The sequence below is a fragment of the Salmo salar genome, chromosome 11 (assembly GCF_965601325.2).
Source record: "Salmo salar chromosome 11, fSalSal1, whole genome shotgun sequence".
Taxonomy (NCBI): Eukaryota; Metazoa; Chordata; class Actinopteri; order Salmoniformes; family Salmonidae; genus Salmo; species Salmo salar.
Window position 1 is genome coordinate 83,558,712 of NC_138301.1, and position 23,042 is coordinate 83,581,753.

The 23,042-nt window shown below is 42.0% G+C and overlaps 1 protein-coding gene across 1 annotated transcript in view; it reads right to left on the reverse strand.

Moving 5' to 3' along the window:
• The window catches only part of LOC106562972 (laminin subunit gamma-3), a 257,596-nt gene that overhangs the window by 127,173 nt on the left and 107,381 nt on the right, over window positions 1–23,042 (reverse strand). Inside the window, exons 4-9 of the mRNA XM_014128127.3 lie at window positions 21,690–21,856; window positions 16,745–16,933; window positions 5,385–5,502; window positions 3,378–3,476; window positions 2,154–2,290; window positions 1,896–2,015 (exon numbers count right to left, since the gene is read on the reverse strand). Coding sequence (XP_013983602.3) covers window positions 1,896–2,015; window positions 2,154–2,290; window positions 3,378–3,476; window positions 5,385–5,502; window positions 16,745–16,933; window positions 21,690–21,856 — 830 coding nt within the window. The remainder of the gene's footprint in view (window positions 1–1,895; window positions 2,016–2,153; window positions 2,291–3,377; window positions 3,477–5,384; window positions 5,503–16,744; window positions 16,934–21,689; window positions 21,857–23,042) is intronic.

Here is a 23,042-nt window from a genome sequence, read left to right on the forward strand (position 1 = left end):
TGTTAGCTACCTGTTGGACCCTTGAGCATGGAGGATTGGAGAGGAGAAGCCTGCAACTTGAATTGCCATGTCAGTGATTAGAGAGGCTGTTGAGGAAAGTGGTTTTGGCTTGGAATCTATGATAGAATCTGGCAGCAGGCTTCACTCAAGTGTTCAATCTGTTGACAAGTGCTGTGTCGCCGTAGGAACGTGACCTTTCTACTACGTGTCAACTAGCAGCAATCTTTTCTTGGCCAAGAGGAAGCGGACAAGTCTGGAGGTAAATTAATTTGCTTTTCACTTTCACTCTCTGTAACTCCCTCATAGCCTTCTCTATCTCTTTGAAAGACTCCAGCTGAACATCGCTGGATAATGCTCCGAGTAATCCGACCTGAGTTTCCTCCATTGTATATCGAGGATTGTGTTCCTTGGCACTGCAGTGTTGCCTGGTACTTCTGGAAGCCGGGTAGAAACACGTCGATCCCCAACACTTCTCTCTGTTCTCATTACACTAAGACACATCCTGATCTGATTCTAGACATAGCCAGGCGTAAAAAGAGACGCACTGCAATAAGCGACAAATAGATGAATAAGAATCAGAGAAATTGCTTTCCATCTCCGTGTTGTTTGGTAGCAGAGCATTGTCACTCAGAATTATCTTCCGCTTTAGCGAGAAACGCTGCCGGAGGATTATTGCACAAACAGGGAGAAAGAAAGAAAGAGAGAGGGCAAGAGAGAGAGAGAAAGAGAGAAATCCTTTGCATATCCTTGCAGCCTGCCCCTCCGCTCTAATCTTTAAAGTAACTGTACACATGAGGAAAAAAAGGCAGGGAGAAAATGAGATCATTAAAAGCGACGGCGGGGCAAGAGATCTCCATATTTTACTACGCTGCAAAACAACACAAACAAGTGCTGTGCCGGCGAGATAAGGGGACGGGCTTGAACACGAATCACTATGTGGTGGCCTTCAGAGACACTAGAGTGATGGACGAGCTTCAAGAAAACAGCAAACTAAACACATTAATAAATAAACAATCTAAACATATCCAAGTTGACTTAACAACATATAAGAAACTCTAAATATATCCCCCGAAACGGACCCAGTCATTTTCCCTCCCAGGCGTTTTCTGTGATCTTAGGCTTTTCATGCTTGGGTTCTTAAAAAGACGCCTGTCTAAATGAACATACATAAAACCATCAGGATGTGTTGGTAGCTAATGGGATTTCTGTTTCTGTTTCTGTTTCTCTATATCTATGTTGATTGCTGATTCGCTAGGCTTGATCCTTGGTGCAGTGAGTAGCCACCTTGAGCTTAGGCAGGCTGATTTCCACTTTGTTGTTCTTCCAGCATGGCCAAGACATCCAATTCCATCAGGCCTATTCTCTCTTGGGGCTCCAGATACATGACTGCGTCCCAAATGGCAAACTATTCCCTATTTAGTGTACTACTTTTGACCAGTGCCCATAGAGAATAGGGTAACATTTGGGACGCAACCAAAGAGAGAGCCCCTAACTCCTGTAGCGGGGACAGCTATAAATGTTATATGCTAATGGTAATGATAAGAGTCTGCTGTGAGAAAATGGTGTCGCAGTTAACCCGCTTTATGACCTTATTGGGCAATGCTATGGGGAATTGTTCAATCAAACAAAGGAATAATCTCGAGTAACAAGCCAAGGGTATTATAGGTGGCAGACGGTAATATGATTGACATATTAGATGTCTGAGCTCTCTCCGAGCAGAATCTTCATGTATTTGTTCCTCATCCCGGAAGCGCACACACTTCTCCAGGTAGGTAATATGGTCTGGAAAAACTCCAGGTCCTACTGATATCTCACCTTAAAGTTGACATTAGCTCTTTGTGTGTGTGTGTGTGTGTGTGGTGTGTGTGTGTGTGTTTCGGCTGTGCCTCTCTCACCTGGAGCTCTGTAGAAGCCCAGGTCATCCTCACTGAGTGGTAGCAGGTAGACCTCACCTTCCTTCCACAGCAGAGGGTACTCCTGTCCCCCAGAGAACTGTCCAGACCAGCGGTCTGGGTCTGCAGAGGGTGGGGGGAGGGGGGGGGGGGCATGGCAGAATGACTCAGGATGATAACCACAATATAAGTGGTTCACAATTCACCAATAGTTATTAGCTGAATGCAGTACTTTTAAGATAATCATTATTGGCTGAATACCTTCAAGGAAGTCAGAAGTGATGTTGATAGCCGCATGGTGATTGGAGGATCTGCAGGCCAATGAGTGTCCGAAGCAGAAACATGACGTGCAGCCAGCTGGGTTGTTCTCCTGCAGGTTGAAGGAGCCTGGCTTGCACCTGCACAACACACACACACACACACGCATGCACAAAACACATTGTCATTATATGCTTCATCACTGCAGCTTGTTGGGGCTAATCTCTCCATATTGTGGAGCAAGTTCAGAGAGCATCACTAGGCCCTGTGAGTCAGGTCGTATGAGACGATCTGCCAAGTGAACATGTGTTGCTGTCTGTGCTGCAGTGTTGGGGCATAGAGAGGCGGCCGAGGCCAATCCCCCCCAGCTGATGTCACACTGTGATACACTACCTCCAGAGAGACTGTAGAGGAGACAAGTTGTGTGTTTGTGTGTGTAGAGGAGCGAGGTGTGTGTGCGTTTGGTTATGTGAGAGTGCGATCTGAGTATGTGCGTGGGTGGTGTTCAGAAACATGACTATGTAAGTCACATCAGGGGAAAGAGTGTCCTTGTTCAATGGAGCATGAAATAACACACAACACAACAAAATAAACAAGCTAGAAAACAAGAAAAATAATTCAACACTGGGGATCGTCTCATGGCTGCGTATTTTGCTAATATCAAACTCGTGATTTGTTTGTGTTTTGTCTGTCTAATCATGTAAATCTTAGAGAGCAGCATTTTCACTGAAGGGAAAGGGAATGTTTTCAACTGATGTACAACATGCCATTGCATCAGATTTAGCTAATTTCCATCCATAGTCCTTGGTTGATACTGTACGTGTCCTAACTGTCTATGAATAAAAGTCTACTACCATTTACACCGTGTATAATCATCTCGGAAAAATGTACTCGTCTGTTATCATGAACCTGTTTTCAATGGGTTACCATGCCGACTCAAAACAGTTTGTCAAAGAGGGGTGCCATAAAATGTCAAAGAGATGTTTTGTTTAACAATGGCAGAGGGCAGCATCAAGGTTTAATCCAGTACTCCACTGTACTAACAATATGAAATGTTAGCTACCATTGTTAACTGAACAAAGAGCGAGACACTAAAAACTGCTACTGTGGTAACCGTGAGGTATTATGTTATTTCAGGTGACACAGTAGCATATCACGGGTCACCTGTCACATGTCTATTTTTCCTTGATCTTTTTTGAAGAAAGAACAGCACAATATAAAAGCCACCTGTCACACGCCTGTCCCTCCACGTTATCCTTGCAGTGACAACCTCCGTCCAGCGTAGAGCAGATGCCAACACTGCCCCTGGTTTCACAGTCACACGACCTGCGGAGAAACGATAACAACATCCTGTTAAGGTCAATGTTCAGCCAGAGGTCAAACTGGCCATAACGTCATGGGGCACTTAGGTTAAGACATATGTAAGAAAGTTGGAATAGATATTTGGTTGAGTATTTGGTCGAGTGACTCTTTGTTTCAGTGTACACATTGCGGGGCGGCACGTAGCCTAGCGGTTAAGCACGTTGGGCCAGTAAACGGAAGGTTGCTGGTTAGAATCCCAGAGCTGACTAGATAAAAGATCTGGCGATGTGCCCTTGAGCAAGGCACTTAACCCTAATTAAGAGCGTCTGCTAAAATATTCACATTGTTTCCTTGATTAATTATGCTGATAAGGGGTGTGCAGTCTTCGCTTACTCTTTTTCGCACACATACACACGCTGAAAATAGCCTGATCACCGACCGTGATTGGTTAAGTGGGGTCACTGCTGTGTCAATCAAAAGCTTTGTTCTATGAAACATGTTTAATCATCTTCATTGATTGATTGTTTTCCTCCAGAACTGTAACACAGAATCAATATTTTAACGAGGTTGCTATTAAGAATAATTCAATTATCCCCTGGGCAGGCTTCTACTCTGTTCTGCTCTACTGGCCTGCATAATTCACACCTCACTTCACTGCAGAACACTGGAAGACTGAGGTTGGGATGGAGAGAGAGAGAAATGATGGCGAGGGATGGAGGGAGAGGGAGAGAGGGATTGACAGGAAGAAGGAGAGAAGGATTGGGAGGGAGAGGGAGGAAGCGGGAGAGAGGGATGGAGACACACACACACACTACATACGCTCAAACACACAAAACACACACACATCCATATTGACATTAATGGACACACTTTCACACTCTTCACATGCTGCTGCTGCTCTGTTTATTATATATCCTGATTGCCTAGTCACTTTAACCTCTACCCACATGTACATGCTGTATTACCTCAATTACCTCAACTACCTCGTACCCCTGCACATTGACTCGGTACTGGTACTCCTTGTAAACAGCCTCCTTATTGTTTTTATTCTGTTACTATTTCCTTTTTATTTAGCAAAAATGTGTCTTACTTTTTAACTCTGCATTGTTGGGAATGGGCTGGTAAGTAAGCATTTCACTGTAAAGTCTACATCTGTTGTATTCACCGTATGTGATCAATAAAATTGGATTTTGATTTGATTTAAACATGGGTCATGCTGTAATATCAATATTTCCAGCACCCTGAGTCACCAGGCAATCCAGGAAATGGATTTGTGACAAATATTAAGGTCCAACAGACAGAGGCTGGTGCATAATGCAGGAGGTACGGTAGGAACAATTTGGTGGTAAGCGAGGAGTAGTGACTGTTTACTGTATCAAGGGGATAGTAATGACATTGAAAACAATGGCATTGTTAATAGTAGCAGGCAGCAGTAGTGATGAATTAGCAACAACAGCAGTGGGGTTGTTGCAAACTGGAAGAGGCTCCAAACTTTGGCATTCTGTTCAGCTCCAGCCCTGGTGTAAACCTCAACACTACTGAAACAGCCAAGGTCAGTGTCAGTATGGATGTGCTTCATGGCTAAAACCACTGCAGCATGTCAAAGCAAATACACACGATAACTAATATATGCACCTATCCAAGGTTGCGTTCAGGAGGGAGCAACGTACTACAACGTAATGTAATGAATAAAGCTGACATGATCATGTTTTCTACATGGCTGTTCTACTCAATAAATCTGAATGTTCCACTATCTTGTGGCCTTCTGAACGTGGTCGTAGGGTAGAGGCATACAGACAGAAAAAAAAAATCATAATTCTCTTTAAATGCATTGGTCTACTACTCTCCCTCTGTCATCAATGTGTTTGTTTATTTTCTGCGTGTGTGAGTGTGTGTGAGTGTGTGTCATGTGTGTGTGGGTGTGTTGCGTACCTGCAGCCACCAGGGCTGAGCGAGTGGAAGCCGGGTTGACAAGTGTCACACTTCTCCCCCGTCACACTGGGTCTGCACGTACACATCCCCTCTCCACCACACTGCAGACTCACAGAACCTAGGAGAGAGAGAGAGAGAGAGAGAGAGAGAGAGAGAGAGAGAGAGAGAGAGAGAGAGAGAGAGAGAGAGAGAGAGAGAGAGAAGAGAGAGAGAGAGAGAGAGAGAGAGAGAGAGAGAGAGAGTATAAGTACAGAGGGGGAGGTCTACAATCAGTAGAGATAGAGAGTCAGTATGGAGTCTGGTGTGAGATTTTGATAATGTGGGATCTTAACTGCCAGCGCCCACACCGTTGCTATTACAAAGCCATTGTGGAAGGGACAGCCATTGTGCTTTCCTTAGCGGTCCCTAAGTGGTTGAGGTAGACTGCACACACCACACAAGGAAACAGGATCATGAGCCTAGAGAGCCTGGCACAAACCACATTATTACCATGATGATAATGATGATGAGTGTATGTGTGAGATATAATGCATTATCGACCTCCCGCACAACAAACTGCCATCATCCATATAGAGTGCCTTTTAGAAAATTCACATTCCTTGACATTTTTCTACATTTTGTTGTGTTACAGCATGAATTTAAAATGGTTTAAATGGAGAGTTCTTGTCACCGGCCTACACACAATACCCAATAATGTCTAACTGGGCTTACGGTTTGCGAAACATTGTAACCTAAACTCAGCAAAAAAAGGACCCTGTCTTTCAAAGATGATTCATAAAAATCCAAATAACTTCACAGATCTTCATTGTAAAGGGTTTAAACACCGTTTCCCAATCAATGAACCACAAACAATTAATGAACATGCATCTGTGGAACGGACGTTAAGACACTAACAGCTTACAGACGTTAGGCAATTAAGGTCACAGTTATGAAAACTTAGGACACTAAAGAGGCCTTTCTACTGACTCTGAAAAACACCAAAGGAAAGATGCTCAGGGTCCCTGCTCATCTACATGAACGTGCCTTAAGCATGCTGCAAGGAGGCATGAGGACTGCAGATGTGGCCAGGGCAATAAATTGCAATGTCCATACTGTTAGACACCTAAGACAGTGCTACAGGGAGACAGGACGGACAGCTGATCGTCTTCGCAGTGGTACACCAAGTGTAACAACACCTGCACAGGATCGGTACATCCGAACATCACACCTACGTGACAGGTACAGGATGGCAACAACAACTGCCCGAGTTACACCAGGAACGTACAATCCCTCCATCAGTGCTCAGACTGTCCGCAATAGGCTGAGAGAGGCTGGACTGAAGACTTGTAGGCCTGTTGTAAGGCAGGTCCTCACCAGACATCACCGGCAACAATGTCACCTATGGGCACAAACCCATCATCGCTGGACCAGACAGGACTGGCAAAAAGTGCTCTTCACTGACAAGTTACGGTTTTGTCTCACCAGGGGTGATGGTCAGATTCGCATTTATCGTCAAAGTAATAAGCGTTACACCGAGGCCTGTACTCTGTAGCGGGATCGATTTGGAGGTGGAGGGTCCGTCATGGTCTGGGGCGGTGTGTCACAGCATCATCGGACTGAGCTTGCTGTCATTGCAGGCAATCTCAACGCTATGCGTTACAGGGAAGACATCCTCCTCCCTCATGTGGTACCCTTCCTGCAGGCTCATCCTGACATGACCCTCCAGCATGACAATGCCACCAGCCATACTGCTCGTTCTGTGCATGATTTCCTGCAAGACAGGAATGTCAGTGTTCTGTCATGGCCAGCAAAGAGCCCGGATCTCAATCCCATTGAGCGCGTCTGGGACCTGTTAGATCGGAGGGTGAGGGCTAGGGCCATTCACCCCAGAATTGTCCGGGAACTTGCAGGTGCCTTGGTGGAAGAGTGGGTTAACATGTCACAGCAAGAACTGGCAAATCGGGTGCAGTCCATGAGGAGGAGATGCACTGCAGTACTTAATGCAGCTGGTGGCCACACCAGATACTGAGAGTTACTTTTGATTTTGACCCCCCCTTTGTTCAGGGATACATTATTCCAATTCTGTTATTCACATGTCTGTGGAACTTTTTCAGTTGTTGTCTCAGTTGTTGAATCTTGTTATGTTCATACAAATATTTACATGTTAAGTTTGATGAAAAGAGTATCTGGTTGACAGTGAGTGGACATTTCTTTTTATGCTGAGTTTATATTTGAGACCAACGCTTGGCTGTGTAAGAAGCGTGCCTGTGTCTCTCACAGAACTGGTAAGAGATTCATTTTCTATGATCTCTCTACCGCTCTCTGCTCTGACAGACATGCATGAGCTTGCAACTCTCTCCAGTGTTACACTATAGAATCATAGCCCACAAAGGGTTCTGGAGGAGCTGCAGCAGCCCTGATAAATTGAAATACATTTTCCAAGTTATAGAGTTACTGCTGTCTGTTCAGAAAGAAACGAAATAATTCTGAATAGCCTACTACACCATGAGAAAGCGTATAACTTAGCTACAGAGGACCAACAGCTTCTTTAAAAAATTTTTTGCCTAGCTGTGGAGTGTATCCCAATAACAAGGCATAGTCTACAGTCAGGGAACGTGCGGCAAATCTGTCAGTCAACAACAGCATGCAGACCAAACAGGCCTTCCGCAATACTTAAAATACAATCCCTGGAAAAAAACAGGTTGGAAAGCAAATGGCTCCTGCTGAAAAGAGAAGACTCTAATCTGAGAGGCTTTTGGCAAGAGCGCATCGGTCATCACCAGTGAGTGAGCTGCACGTCATTGGGTGAGTCAGTGAAACTGGAAAGCATTTTTAGGACTATAATTTCCTCCTCATATTGTAGCCTACGATATGTGTCTCAGCACACCTAGGCCGTGGCTTTTGATGGATTCATGACAAGGTTGTTTTTATTGATCTCAGATTCTCAGTTTGTCAGTGACAAAGTTGCCTTCCATTTCCATAATTTGTGCATTATTATGGTGCTTTCATGACAACTGGAAACTCAGAGAAAATTGAGGTTGAATCATGACGTCATTAAATGCTTTCAATATCTGTCTATGAATTTTTTGAATTTAAAGTTGGTTTAAGGTTTTTAAGTCATTGAAATTTGGAGCTATTGTAATTTAAAAATATTGTCCCATGTACATTGTGTGATGATTACTTGGGTGCTGCCAGCTGTGGGCATGTGGGCAGGATTGAAATAATCCCAACCCAAGGAAAACAGTTACTTAACCTAGATTCCTAAATCTCGCAAATCTTAGTTTTGGACGGTACTGACTTTCTGACAAATTATCCTATTTACACTTCGTAATATATTTTGGGGTAATACTTTACATTATGTTGCCCCTATTACCATGTAACTAACATAATAATAACTGTGTTAACAACATAGTATTTACATACGTTTTACTATGTAATTATATGCTAATAGGGTTGTTGCAGAATCAGTTATTGCTCAATTCAAACAAGGACTGTATTATTCCACATTCACCTGCTGAAGATTATTCCACATGTGTAACTACTGATGTTATTGCACAGTTTCTTGTTCCACAATGTAACTAATGTTTTGTATTTACACATTTGAAAGTCACCTGTGAAATCCCATGTCAATAACCAAAATCTGACCTTGTTACATTTAACTAAAAGGTGCCGAATCTACAAGTAATACCAGGGTTGATGAAAAGGCTAAGACCTGGTAACAACACGTGTAGCAAGGCATCTTCTATCATTAAGTATTGGTCATAGTTACATAGGATATACTTGTAACGATCATGTACCTACCCAGGAGCAAGCAACTTAATGTATCTTGAAAGCCAATAGAGTATAACTTTTATAATTGTTATGTAGTTACAATGTAACAACCTTTGCAGACAATAGGCTATCCAGGATAAATTACTAGACAGGAGAACATTAGGTGTAACCCTTATAGTTACATTGTACTTACAATATAACAATCTTTAACAACCAACTCTGTAATTACAATGTTGTTACAAAGGATATACCTGTACTTACAATGTACTTACCCAGGAGCGAGTAACTTGATGTAAAGTGAAGTGACATTTGAATGACTTTGTAGTTACAATGTAACAACCTTTGTTGACAATAGTCTAACCAGGAGACAGGAGAAACATTTTCAGTTTGACTTTTCTCTGTAAACATGCCTGGGCCAGAATAAATGATTATATCGAGAAGCATGGGCATAAATCAATACATAATGACAGACATCGCCAGCCACGGAATGATTATACGGACAGTAGGCCTACGGAAAAAAACAAGTAGACAGACAGAAGCAACCATATGGCCTCAGCAAAGTCGACCGACAATAACTACCATTATCAAAAATATAAACACAACATGTAAAGTGTTGGTCCCATGTTTCTTGAGCTGAAATAAAAGATCCCAGAAAAGTTCCACACACAGAAAGCTAATTTCTCAAAAATGTTGTGCAGAAATGTGTTTACATCCCTGAGCATTTCTCATTTGCCAAGATAATCCATCCACCTGACAGGTGTGGCATATCAAGAAGCTGATTAAACATGGTCATTACACAAGTGCACCTTGTGGTGGGGAAAATAAAAAGCAACTCTAAAATGTGAAGTTTTGTCACCCAACATAATGCCACAGAGCTCTCAAGTTTTGACGGAGTGTGCAACTGGCATGCTGACTGCAGGAATGTCTACCAGACCTGTTGCCAGAGAATTGAATGCTCGTTTCTCTATCATAAGCGGTCTCCAATGTCGTTTTAGAGTATTTGGCAGTACGTCTTCACAACTGCAGACCACGTGTAACCATGCCAGTCCAGGACCTCCTCATCCGGCATCTTCACCTGTGGGATCGTATGAGACCAGCCACCTGATGAAACTGTGGATTTGCACAATAAAATAATTTTTGCACAAACTGTCAATAACAGTCTCAGGGAACCTCATCTGCATGCTCGTCATCCTCACCAGGGTCTTGACCTAACTGCAGTTCAGTGTCGTAACCAACAAATGCTCACCTTTGATTGCCACTGGCACGCTGGAGAAGTGTGCTCTTCACGGATGAATCCTGGTTTCAGCTGTACCAGGCAGATGGCAGACAGTGTTTGGGCGAGTGGTTTGCTGATGTCACCGTTGTGAACAGAGTGCCCCATGGTGGCAGTGGGGTTATGGTATGGGCAGGTATAAGCTATGGACAATGAACACCACTGCATTTTATCGATGGCAATTTGAATGCACAGAGATACTATGAGATCCTGAGGCCCATTGTCGTGCCATTCAGCAGCCGCCATTACCTCATGTTTCAGCATCATAATGCACGGCCCCATGTCGCAAGGATCTGTACACAATTCCTGGAAGCTGAAAATATTCCAGTTCTCCAATGTCCTGATTCTCACTAGACACGTTCCCCATTGAGCATGTTTGGGATGCTCTGGATGGACATGTACAAAAGCGTGTTACAGTTCCCGCCAATATCCAGCCATTGAAGAGGAGTGGGACAACATTCCACAGGCCACAATCAACAGCCGGATCCACCCTATGTGAAGGAGATGTGTCGCACTTCATAAGGCAAATGGTGGTCAAACCAGATACTGACTGGTTTTCTGATACACACCCCTAAGGTATCTGAGACCAACAGATGCATATCTGTATTCCTAGTCATGTGAAATTCTTACATTAGGGCCTAAGGAATTTAACTCGGGAAAATCTTTGAAATTGTTGCATGTTGCGTTTATATTATTGTTCAGTCTAAATTTAAATACATTTGCCAAAATGACTCATGCCTATACAGAAATAAATAATATAATTCAAAATATTACAGCAGAGAGCATAATTTGGCCACAGTGGATCATTAGCGTTTAAAAAAAATTCGCTGTGGATTGTGTATTTGTGAAGCGTGCATGGCAAATAGCCTACCAAATACATTACATGACCAAATGAATATGAACACTTGCTCATCAAACATCTCATTCCAAAATCATGGGCATCAATAAGAAGTTGGTCTCCCCCTTTGCTACTGTAACAGCCTCCACTCTTCTTGGAAGGCTTTCCACTAGATGTTCGAACATTGCTGCAGGGACTTGCTTCCATTCAACACAAGAGCATTAGTGAGGTCGGCACTGATGTTGGACGTTTAAGGATGGTTTGCAGTCAGCGTTCCAAATTATCCCAAAGGTGTTCGATGGGGTTGAGGTCAGGTCTCTGTGCAGGCCAGTCAAGTTCTTCCACACCGATCTCAACAAACCATTTCTGTATGGACCTCACTTTGTTTATGGGGGCATTGCCATGTTGAAACAGGAAAGGGTCTTCTCCAAACTGTTGCCACAAAGTTTGAAGCACAGAATCGTCTAGAATGTAATTGTATGCTGTAGCATTAAGATTACCCTTCAGTAGGGTCTCCCAAGTGACGCAGCGGTCTAAGGCCGGGTTCGATCCCACACTGCTCGCTTCTGGGTTAAGCGAGCAGTGTGTCAAGAAGCAGTGCGGCTTGGCAGTGTCGTGTTTTGGAGGACACATGGCTCACGACATTCGCCTCTCCCGAGTCCGTATAGGAGTTGCAGAAATGGGACAAGACTGTAACCACCAATTTGAAGTCACGAAAAAGGGGTAAAAAGTGCAAAGGAAAAGAAACAAGATTAACATTTACCGGACCTAAGGGGCTAAGCCCTAACCATGAAAAACAGCCCCAGACCATTATTCATCTTCCACCAAACTTTACAGTTGACACTATGCACTCGGGCAGGTAGCGTTCTCCTGGCATCCAACAAACCCAAATTAGTCATTTGGACTAATGACTCATTATCGTGACTCATCACTCCAGAGAACACGTTTCCAGAGTCCAAAGGCGACAAGCTTTACACCACTCCAGCCGACGGCTGGCATTGCGCATGGTGATCTTAGGCTTGTGTGCGGCTGCTCGGCCATGTACACCCATTTCCCGACGAACAGTACTTGTGGTGCCGTTGCTTCCAGAGGCAGTTTGCAACTTGGTAGTGAGTGTTGCAACTGAGGAAAGACGATGTTTACGTGCTACGCGCTTCAGCACTCGGTGGTCCTGTTCTGTGAGTTTGCCTTCCAATTCGCGGCTGAGCCGTTGTTGCTCCTAGACGTTCCACTTACAGTTGACCTGGGCAGCTTTAGCAGGGCACAAATATGACGAACTGACTTGTTGGAAAGGTGGCATCCTACGACGATGCCACATTGAAAGTCACTGAGCTCTTCAGTAAGGCCATTCTACTGCTTCTCTATGGAGATTGCATGGCTGTGTCCTTGATTTTATATACCTGTCAGCAACGGGGGTGACTGAAATAGCCGAATCCAGTCATTTGAAGGTGGGTCCACATACATTTGTATATACAGTGCATCTGGAAAGTATTCAGACCCCTTGACTTTTTGCACATTTTGTTACGTTACAGCCTGATTCTAAAATGGATTAAATGTTTTTTTTCTCCCCTCATCAATCTACACACAATACCCCATAATGACAAAGCAAAAATAGGTTTTTAGACATTTTTACAGATAAAAAAAACTTTAATATTGGGTATGACGCTACAAGCTTGGCACACCTGTATTTGGGGAGTTTCTCCCATTCTTCTCTACAGATCCTCTCAAGCTCTGTCAGGTTGGATGGGGAGCGTCGCTGCATAGCTATTTTCAGGTCTCTTCAGAGATGTTCAATTGGGTTCAAGTCTGGGCTCTGGCTGGGCCACTCAAGGACATTCAGAGGCTTGTCCCCGAAGCTACTCCTGCATTGTCTTGGCTGTGTGCTTAGGATTGTTTTCCTGTTGAAAGGTGAACCTTTGCCCCAGTCTGAGGTACTGAGCACTCTGGAGCAGGTTTTCATCAAGGATCCCTTGATCCTGACTACCTCATGGTTTGGTTTTTTCTCTGACATGCACCGTCAACTGTGAGACTTAATGTAGACAGGTGTGTGCCTTTCCAAATCATTGACTCCAATCAAGTTGCAGAAACATCTCAAGGATGATCAAAGGAAACAGGATGCACCTGAGCTCAATTTTGAGTCTCATAGCAAATGGTCTAAATGCTTATGTAAATAAGGTATTTTTTTTATATATTTTTTTCAATACATTTGCAAAAATTTATAAAAACTTGTTTTTGCTTTGTCATTATGGGGTATTGTGTGTAGACTGATGAGGGAAACAATTAATTGAATCCATTGTAGAAGAAGGCTGTAACGTAATAAAATGTGGAAAAATGGAAGAAGTCTGAATACTTTTAGGAATGCACTGTATGGTGTAGCAGATTTTTGAGTTGCGGTCACTGAAAAGCAGTTAAATAGACCTAGGCATATCACAATAATTCAAAAATACCATCATAGTAAAAACATAGTTTAGAAAGCAAGTGGCTATTGCTGAATAGAGAAGAGAAAGAAAATGTCTCTAGTATACCTGGGATAACTAGTTTTAAATTTGTGGAAAGTAAAAAACCATTGGGTGACACAAATAGTTATGTTGGAGGTGTCTAACAACTATTGAATACAGACCTGAGAAAGCAACTATTTAAAAAAAACTAGTTGAATACATCATGGTTAACAGTGTCAAATGCAGCACTTAAATCCAAGAGTAGGACAAAGAGCTGTTTGGCATTTACCATTTAACTAAGGCTGCCTCTGTGCTGTGGGGGGCATGGAAACCAGATTGTAATTTTTCTAAAATACAGTTGGCACTTAAAAATAATTCACTCCAGAATTTTGCTTAAGAATGGAAGGTTGGAGATTGGCCAAAAATGAAGATCTGAAGAATTTAAATTACTTTTTTTCAGAAGGGGTTTCACCATAGCAGTTTTTAGTTCAGTGGGGAAAGTTCCTGTGAACAGGGAGTTATTAACAATAGCTTGCACTTCTTCAGATATGCAATTAAAAACTTTTTTGAAGATGCTGGTGAGGGTAGGATCGAGAAGGCAGGAAGAAGGTTTAAGTTGAGCTATCACTTTCCTGAGCATGTCTGTGTCAACCAGGGAAAATAAATCCATAGTAATTTAACTAACTCTTCTAGTTTTTGGTTCATCAAATATTTGGTAGCCATCAAATACATATTTTGGTTTGTTTTTAAATAACTTTCACATATTCATATACCTTCAAATGTTATATTTTTTTCTGAGAGGTATTCAAAATACTTTAAAATATTATGTAATTGAGATGTAATTGAATATCAAAGGAAATAGTTGCCTTTAGTTGATTGTCATTATCCGACTACCTTGAATATTTCAAAAGTTGGTATTTTCAAAGAAACTACAAAATACTATTATTTTCTGCCCAGGTCTGGTCTCTAGTTATGAAAATGTTCAAATAAAATAAAATAAAATAAAATGTCATTGGTCACATACACACAGTTAGCAGATGTTAATGTGAGTGCTGCGAAATGTTCAACTCCCAATTGAGTGAACAGAATCTTATTGGCACCAGCAGAGAGCCAATAAGATCAGTACCACTGCAAAGTTTTTTGGGGGACAATCATTTCCTCCTTCAATTTGTGTCTCCCCTTTTTGTAGGCCTAGATTAGATGGTTGCATCCAAGCCAAGGTTGTTTATATTGATCTGTTTGTCAGTGTCAGCAGAGAAGGCTACTGATTTGTGTCGTATTAAAAAGATGTTGCTTATGTCTCCAGTCATATTAAGTGTAGTAGAATTGTATGAAATGTGTTTATAAAAGGCGAACATTTTCCCGTGCAAAGAAAGGACAAGAAAAGTCTCTGATTAGGCCTCCTCTATTTCACTACGTACTCAGGCAACAGTCTGTTTCACTAACAGTGATTGAGTTATATTATCAGCCTAAATTATGACTATGCAATCTTCTCATCACATTAGGAATAGGAGCGTATTTTACATCAGTCGGCAAATGTGATGATAGTGGTGCAATTTTATTGTGAAAAAATGACTTCCCCAAACTTGAAACTCACGTGCCGCCTATGGATGTCGAAACTTCAAGTTGGCCTTGTGACTTGATAACGTTTATTATGCATCTATTTCACGGTGCACTGTATGTGCCCCTCCACAAGAAAATCAGTGAATCTATGATGAGGTTGAGCAGTGGTTGACATTATACATGCTGTTCCACATACCTTTAAACCTAATATTGCATTATTGTTTGTTTTTGCTGTTCTCCAAATAGCATTTTAAATAGTTTTAAATAGTGTAGAAATGCAAAATTCCCCACTTTGCCATACCCTATAGGTTTAGCTGAACGGCCACTGGCTAGCTAGCTAGCTATGTACATTAGTGAATAATGGGGAAATGCTAGCTAGCTAGCTTTACCACCGCCCTGCAGTAGTACATATGACTAACTAAAATAGTTATTGCTTTGAGTCTAAAATTGGGAATTGAATTTGAATGGTGTGAATATGAATATAAAAAAATATCCTGTATCCTTATTTCTCCTGGTTAGCCTATTTTCTGCAAAGGCTGTTACCTTTTAACTACAAAGTAATTAAAATGTCACTTCACTTTACATTAAGTCGCTTGCTCCTGTAAGTACATTGTAAATTCATGTATATCCCTTGTAGCCACATTGTAATGACAGAGTTGTTTTTTAAATATTGTTACATTGTAAGTAAAATGTAACTAAAAGGGTTAAACCTAATGTTCTCCTGTCTCCTAAATTCTCCTGGTCTGCAAAGGTTGTTTCATTGTAACTAGAAAGGATGTTAAATTGTAAGTACATAGTAATTATAAAGGTTATACCCTACTGGGTTTCAAGATACATTAAGTTGCTTGCTCCTGGGTAGGTACATAATAATTACAAGTATATCCTATGTAACTACATTGTTCTAACATAGAAATAACATAGAAATAAACTAAATAAGAATTACTGGTAGTTATTGAAAGTACCAGGTCCTAGCCTATTTATCAACCCTGGTATTACATGTGGATTCAATGGTAGTGGTAGTTATTAACATGGTAATTCACTGGTGTCTTTCAAATGTGTAATTACAAAACATTAGTTACATGGTGGAACAATGTGTAATAACATCAGTAGTTACACATGTGGAATAACCTTCAGCAAGTGAATGTGTAAATTGTTTAATAACTGATTCCGCAACAACCCTATTACCATGTTATTACATAGCAAAACCTATGTAAGTAATGTGTTAACACAGTTTTTACGGTTTTAGTTACATAGTAATAGAGGCAACTTAACGTAAAGTGATACAAATTTTTACACTAGAACAAGCATTTCTGACTCATATCGATGCCACATAGGCCGTTTTCAACCACAGCAGTAGTTTTTGCGGGGTACAGTTGCTCTTTAAAGATAAATAACAAGTTACAGTGAACTGATTGAATAAGAATTAATGAATGACAATGAATGAAACACTGATTGAGGGAATTCATTTATATGTAACAGTCTAAAATAGATGGTTTACCTATGGTGTTACAGTCGCAGGGGCGGCAGAGGTCCTGTGGTGACCGTCGGTAGTGGTTCTCTTTGCAGCGTTCACAGTGCGGTCCGTCAGTGTGGTCCCTACAGTCCACACAGCGCCCCCCACTCCCTGTGCTACGGTACTGCTCCGCATCGAAGACACATGCATCCGCTCGCCCACTGCAGTTACACTCTGAGGAGAGAAAAAGGAGGAGGTAGAGAGAGGGTCGGGGGGATTAAAAAGAGTGGGGGAATAGGGAGAAGGAAAGGGGAGAGGGAAAGAGTGGGGGAGAAGGAAAGGGGAGAGGGAAAGAGGGAGGGAGAGGGAGGAAATGAGGCAAGGTAAAGAGCGAGAGGGAGAGAGAGAGACAGAGAGTGAGATGTGGGGCAGAAGAGAGTGACAGGGTAATAGCAACGAGCAAGAGAGAGATGGGGAGGAGAAAAGTGGTAGAATGAGGTGGGGGAGGAAAAGCAAGAGAGAAAGGGTGGGGGTTATGTTTTTGAGAGATAATGTGTGTGGGATTGTATCATAATTTACAGGCTGGTTACTAATCTCAATTCACACGGTCAAAATGAGTAGCCAATCCTATAGTCAGGGGGCACCGCGATAACTTTAATACATGTTTGTACAAGAAACAATTACTCTGGCGATAACCTCCTATCACAGGGCTCTGTTAGAGTACGCTGCATGCATTTCCTCTCCACCGCAGTATTCTGCTGTCTGCCTATCTGACTACCCGAGGGGGGGATTGTGGGAAATTACCCATTCTATTACACATCAAACTCTCTGTTGAGTTTGCAATAACCATATGATTATTCCTCCCTGATGCCGGAAGACAGGAGAGGCTCCATTCTATTTGGATTTTGCTCCGCAGTGTAGGAAAAGAGTGTATTTGCAGTTAGAGTATATTTGATTGTTAGAGAGTAGGCATATTCACTAGAATATCAAGATCATCAAGGACATCCACACCTGAGCATGTGTCATTCTCAAGTTACAGGATTCGGGCCTAAAGTGCATACAGGAGGGCATACAGCAAGATATGAAAGTCTGATTTGTAAATCACTCTGGATAAGAGAGTCTGCTAAGGACTAAAACGTCAACATGTAAGATATAATACAACCTACACTCAACAATTTATGCATTTTTATTTGACATTTTGCAGGATGAACTCTTGAGATTCACCATCTCATTTTCAAGATCACTTTGTTTACATGTGTCGATTTTTGTTTACTGTTTATGTAGCAGACGGGATAATATGAGATTTAAAAAGCGTTAAAGATGAACATGAGTAATACTGCGTGTGACTGCAAACAGATTGAGTCTGCCTGAGTCATTACACATGTATTCAAAGCAGGTAGCTCAGGTACACTGATTAAAACCGCTTCCTAACTAGGAACTGGTTAGTGTGATAAATATGACACTTAGGTCTGCTAAGTAACTTCTTAAGAAGCAGAAGGATGTTGTAAGAAACGTGTGTGTGTGCGCGTGTGTGCATGCATGCCTGCTTGCATGTGTGTGTGAACTTTGCTCAACTTTCTCTCTCTTGGCTGAGAAAAGATGGCATTTTCAATTACAGTGTTTGTGTTCTGACAAGCCGGACCATATGGTGCTAGTTCCAGACACATGCCTCGGACGGCGGAGAGGAGAGAAAGAGCTTGGCCCGGCAAGCTGCGTCAAAACGAGTTTCTATCTCACTGGATACAGAGGGTGGAATTATGATACAGTGAGCGTTCATTTTTATTCCTCTTATACTTTCACATTCAGTGCTTTTTTTTGTAGGGAGTTGTATTTATTGAATAATATATTCACTTCTTCTACAGTACATTCAGCAGTCTATTTAAAAATGTTGTCTGTTAAGTACAGAGACTGTTGGCTGCATCCCAAATTGCACTGTAACAAAAGTAGTGCACCATATAGGAATTAGGGTAGCATGTGGAACACAGCCTGAGCGTAATTAAAACAATCTTGTTGCTTAATGGAATCTAGCATAAAAACAATTCACGAGGCGCCTTTCCTTTATGGGTTTATCCATCCAACCAATTACAATTCCTCCACAGCAGCACACCGCTCAGTGCACAACGCGATAAGCCTGAACCCCAATGATACTCACACGTAAGCAAACGCACGCACGCACGCACGCACGCACACACACACACACACACACACATTCACGCTTAGACATGCATGCACGAATGGACAGTACACATGGAATTCATCTTAATTATGCTACAACAACATCTTACAGATGTTACATTAACATATGATAAGTTCAATATTATTTCAGTAGGAATGCTTTTTAAACACAATAATATATGCTATTTAGCAGCTGCTTTTACCCAAAGCGACTTACAGTCATGCGTGCATACATTTTTACTTAAGGGTGGTACCAGGAATCGAACCCACTATACTACCAGTGCCAGATCAATGTGCAGGGGTACCAGGTTTTTGAGGTAGATACTGTATGTACATAAAGGCAGAAAGTAGCTGTGGAATCGGACTTTGTGGCTATGGAAGCCAGTGGAAACTGGACGGGAGGTGAGAGAGATGAAGAAGTGAATGCGTTTTTGGTGGTAAGGGAGACAAAGTTAATGAATAACTTTTTTGGTGGAAATCAGCTTTGAAATCAGCATATTTTGCGTTATGGTTTGCATCTTATCACAAACAGAGCTAACATTAATAATATGCATGTAAATCTCTCATGGCTCAAAGTGGAGCAGAGACTGACTTCATCACTACTTGTTTTTGTAAGATGTGTTGACATGCTGAATGTACCGAGGTGTATGTTTAAACTACTACCACACAGCTCAGACACCCATGCATACCCCACAAGACGTGCCACCAAAGGTCTCTTCACAGTCACCAAGTCAAAAACAGACTATGGGAGTCGCACTGCACAACATAGAGCCATGGCTACATGGAACTCTATTCCACATTAGGTAACTGATGCAAGCAGTAGAATATATATATTTTTTGAAAATATAAAAATACACCTTATGGAACAATGGGGACTGTGAAGAGACACACACAGGCACAGACACACATACACATGATAAGACATGCACTCTACAAACAGGTACACATGGATGTCCTGTTGCATGTGATAGTGGAGTAGCGCTATAAAATAATCCCTTCAATACAAAAGCAATGAAAGTACTTTTTCCATGTTTCTTCATTAGATTAGCTCTTTAGAAAGAGGAGAGTCGATGTGATGCTTTCTTTTTTATCTGTTTGGTTTTTTAAAGCTAAAATTGTGTATTGGGTAAAGTGTTATGAAGTGTAATGTCATGTAATATTTAAAATTGTGTATTTAACTGCCTTAATGTTACTAAACCCCAGGAAGAGTAGCTGCTGCCTTGGCCGAAACAAAACACGGTCACGGTCACCTGCAGGTTTCGTCTAGTTCCCGGTTTGTTCTAGGGACGTCCCTAGAACGTTGCGCCGTGGTCCCCTGGAGGTTTTTGTCTAGTTGCAGTGAAAATCTATAAATCCACAACTCTAGCTACCTTAAATTCCCGCTGCACCACCAGTTATGGGGACATAATGGAGATTGGCAAGAATACATTTCTGCACATTGCTAAAAGTTGCAGTAAAAATAAGTCAATGTATACAACATTTTCAAGGTGTTATTTCTATAAAATGTCACTACGCTGCTGTATTCTGATTCTAATTAGCGTAAAATTATTTTTTGATAATTTGTACTGTGACAACTCTTGGGCTTTAAATGGGATTTTGAACTCATAGCCTCTTGGTCGCTATCAATCAGAAAAGTAATGCTGCAGTGTAGCTACACCAAAAGCTTAGTGAGTGTTATTAATGAGATATGACTACAGACTTACTGGCAAGAACTTAACATCCACTTAAATCTAGCAGTGCTCAAGGACACTTGACATGAATTCTTTGAGGATTTGAACTTGCAACCTCTTGGTTGGGGAGTGCCTCACTGTTTCTGCAATGCCACCAGGTTCATGCTTGTATGTATATATATGACACAAATAGGTCAAAGGTACACCTCACAGATACACACATGTTCTCATATGGTACCTTTTCAGTATAACGGGACATTTTTCTGCCTAATGTTTTTTTTTATAGAATGTAAGGATCATCACTGCACTTTGATAGGTTGGGGAAATGTACTCGTGGGGCTCATTAGCATATTTCGGGCCTTGGTCAAAAACAAAGCTGAGATCCAAAGTGTAGGAATACAGGTAAAATCAGCTACTGACACAGATATGATGGTGTAGCAGGAAGCACGTAATGCTGCAAATGAAGTGGTTGTGAGTTCAAATCTCATGTATGGACATTTTGAATAATTACTGTATAAATAAACATACACAATGTAGTCATGTGTGTAAAATATGTAAATTGGAAACACTGGATGTTCACATCACTGTGTGTGTATCATGACAACGCATTCTTGTTTGCAGGGCATCACCTGTGAAATCTTAATGTGAAATATCATCACATGTGAAGTGTTCCAAAAACACATGGTTTCACATGACTTTACATGTGAAAATCCTCATCATCAAAACATGTGGAAATGTCACATGTGAAATCATGTGATTTTCCACGTGTGAAATCATGTGGTTTTTCCATAAGGGTGTATGGATATTGTTTTACAAACATTAATAACACAATTTCAACATTTTTACATTCTGTGTTGCATTATTCAAGTGTGTTAACTTCGGTGCAATATGAGTTGGGAGCTAACAATGCAACCCAGACAGCTCTAGCAATGAATGAGTCAATTGAGCAGGCACTTTGCTCTTCACTCTATAAAGGGGCTGCGCTGATACAAATAGTATTGAATGTAACAAAACCTCTAGTACAGAACCATTCAAAAATAATAATAATAACGAAGCACTGAAGTTCTGGTATACCGTGCAATATTAGTACTCACTAACTATAACCCCCCTCCCCAAGAGTGACTTAACAGATCTTTAGTACTCACTCATACACTGGTTGGCAGAGTCTCCAGTGGCCCTGGCCCATGGCCTGTCCTGGTAGAATGGGTGACACTTCTGGCAGTCCACCCCAGCAGTGTGATGCTGGCAGTCACACACCAGAGCCCCCTGTTCATCCAACACACACTCACTGCCATGGCCATTACACTTACACCTGCGGGATAAAGATGGAGAGGTGCGTGAGCACGCAGGCACATTAATATACACACACTTGTATGGACGCACGCGCATGCACTGAGGACACACGCACGCACGTTTGCACACACGCACGCATGCTCGCCCGCCCGCGCACACACACATGCACACTGAGGGAAATTAATAGAGAATAGGACAGAGTAGTGGAGAATAGGTGTAAAATGAGAAGGTTTTTTCACTGTGAGGACTTGTCACTTCCCATTACGTTCACTCAGTGGCAGATACATCGCCTGGGATAAGGTGGAGATTTTATCCCCTTCAGTGACTACTGCTCTGCGCTGTTCAACTCCCCTGTGTGATCAACTCTCGTCTGCACAAGCTGTCCCTAAGCATAAACAACAACTAGAAACACTCATGCACACTGTGTGTGTGTCTGTGTGCGTGTGCATGAGTGTGTGTGTGTGTGTGTGTGTGTGTGTGTGTGTGTGTGTGTGTGTGTGTGTGTGTGTGTGTGCATGAGTGTGTGTGTGTGTGTGTGTGTGTGTGTGTGTGTGTGTGTGTGTGTGTGTGTGTGTGTGTGTGTGTGTGTGTGTGTGTGTGTGTGTGTGATTGTGTGTGTGTGCGTTCTTATGCTATACCTTCCTTTCCAACCAGTCGAGAAAATATAATTTCCTGTGACTAGAAGACACAATTTATCCAAGGTAATTTAATGATCAGGAATGTATTGCTAATAGCTGTTATCTCAGGCCCGATCTTTATAGTGTCTGATTCTCCTTATCGTCATTGGTTCTGTTGAGTGCTTACCTGCGTCCCGAATGGTAAACCTATGCCCTATAATATAGTGCAATACTTTTGACTAGAGCACTATGGGTCCTGGTAAAAAGTAAAGCATGAAATATGGAGTAGGATTCCATTTGGAACTCATCCTCTGTCATTGGTTCTGTAGAGGGTCTTTCTGTGAAGGGAGGGGGGGGCTCAACATCGCGCCCGTCCCTGTCAGATTTAGCCAGCTGTCCCAGATCCAGACGCTTTATGCTAATGGCTTTGAATCAGTTATTTCTGTTTCTGTTATTGTTGTTGTTGTTGTGACAAGGACGTTGTGAGCCAGGAAGTAAAAAGTGCCCCCAACCACCAAATCAGATGTCTCTACTAGCAGACGCTGAGGAACACTTGACAACCACAATAATGAGTATGGCACAGATATA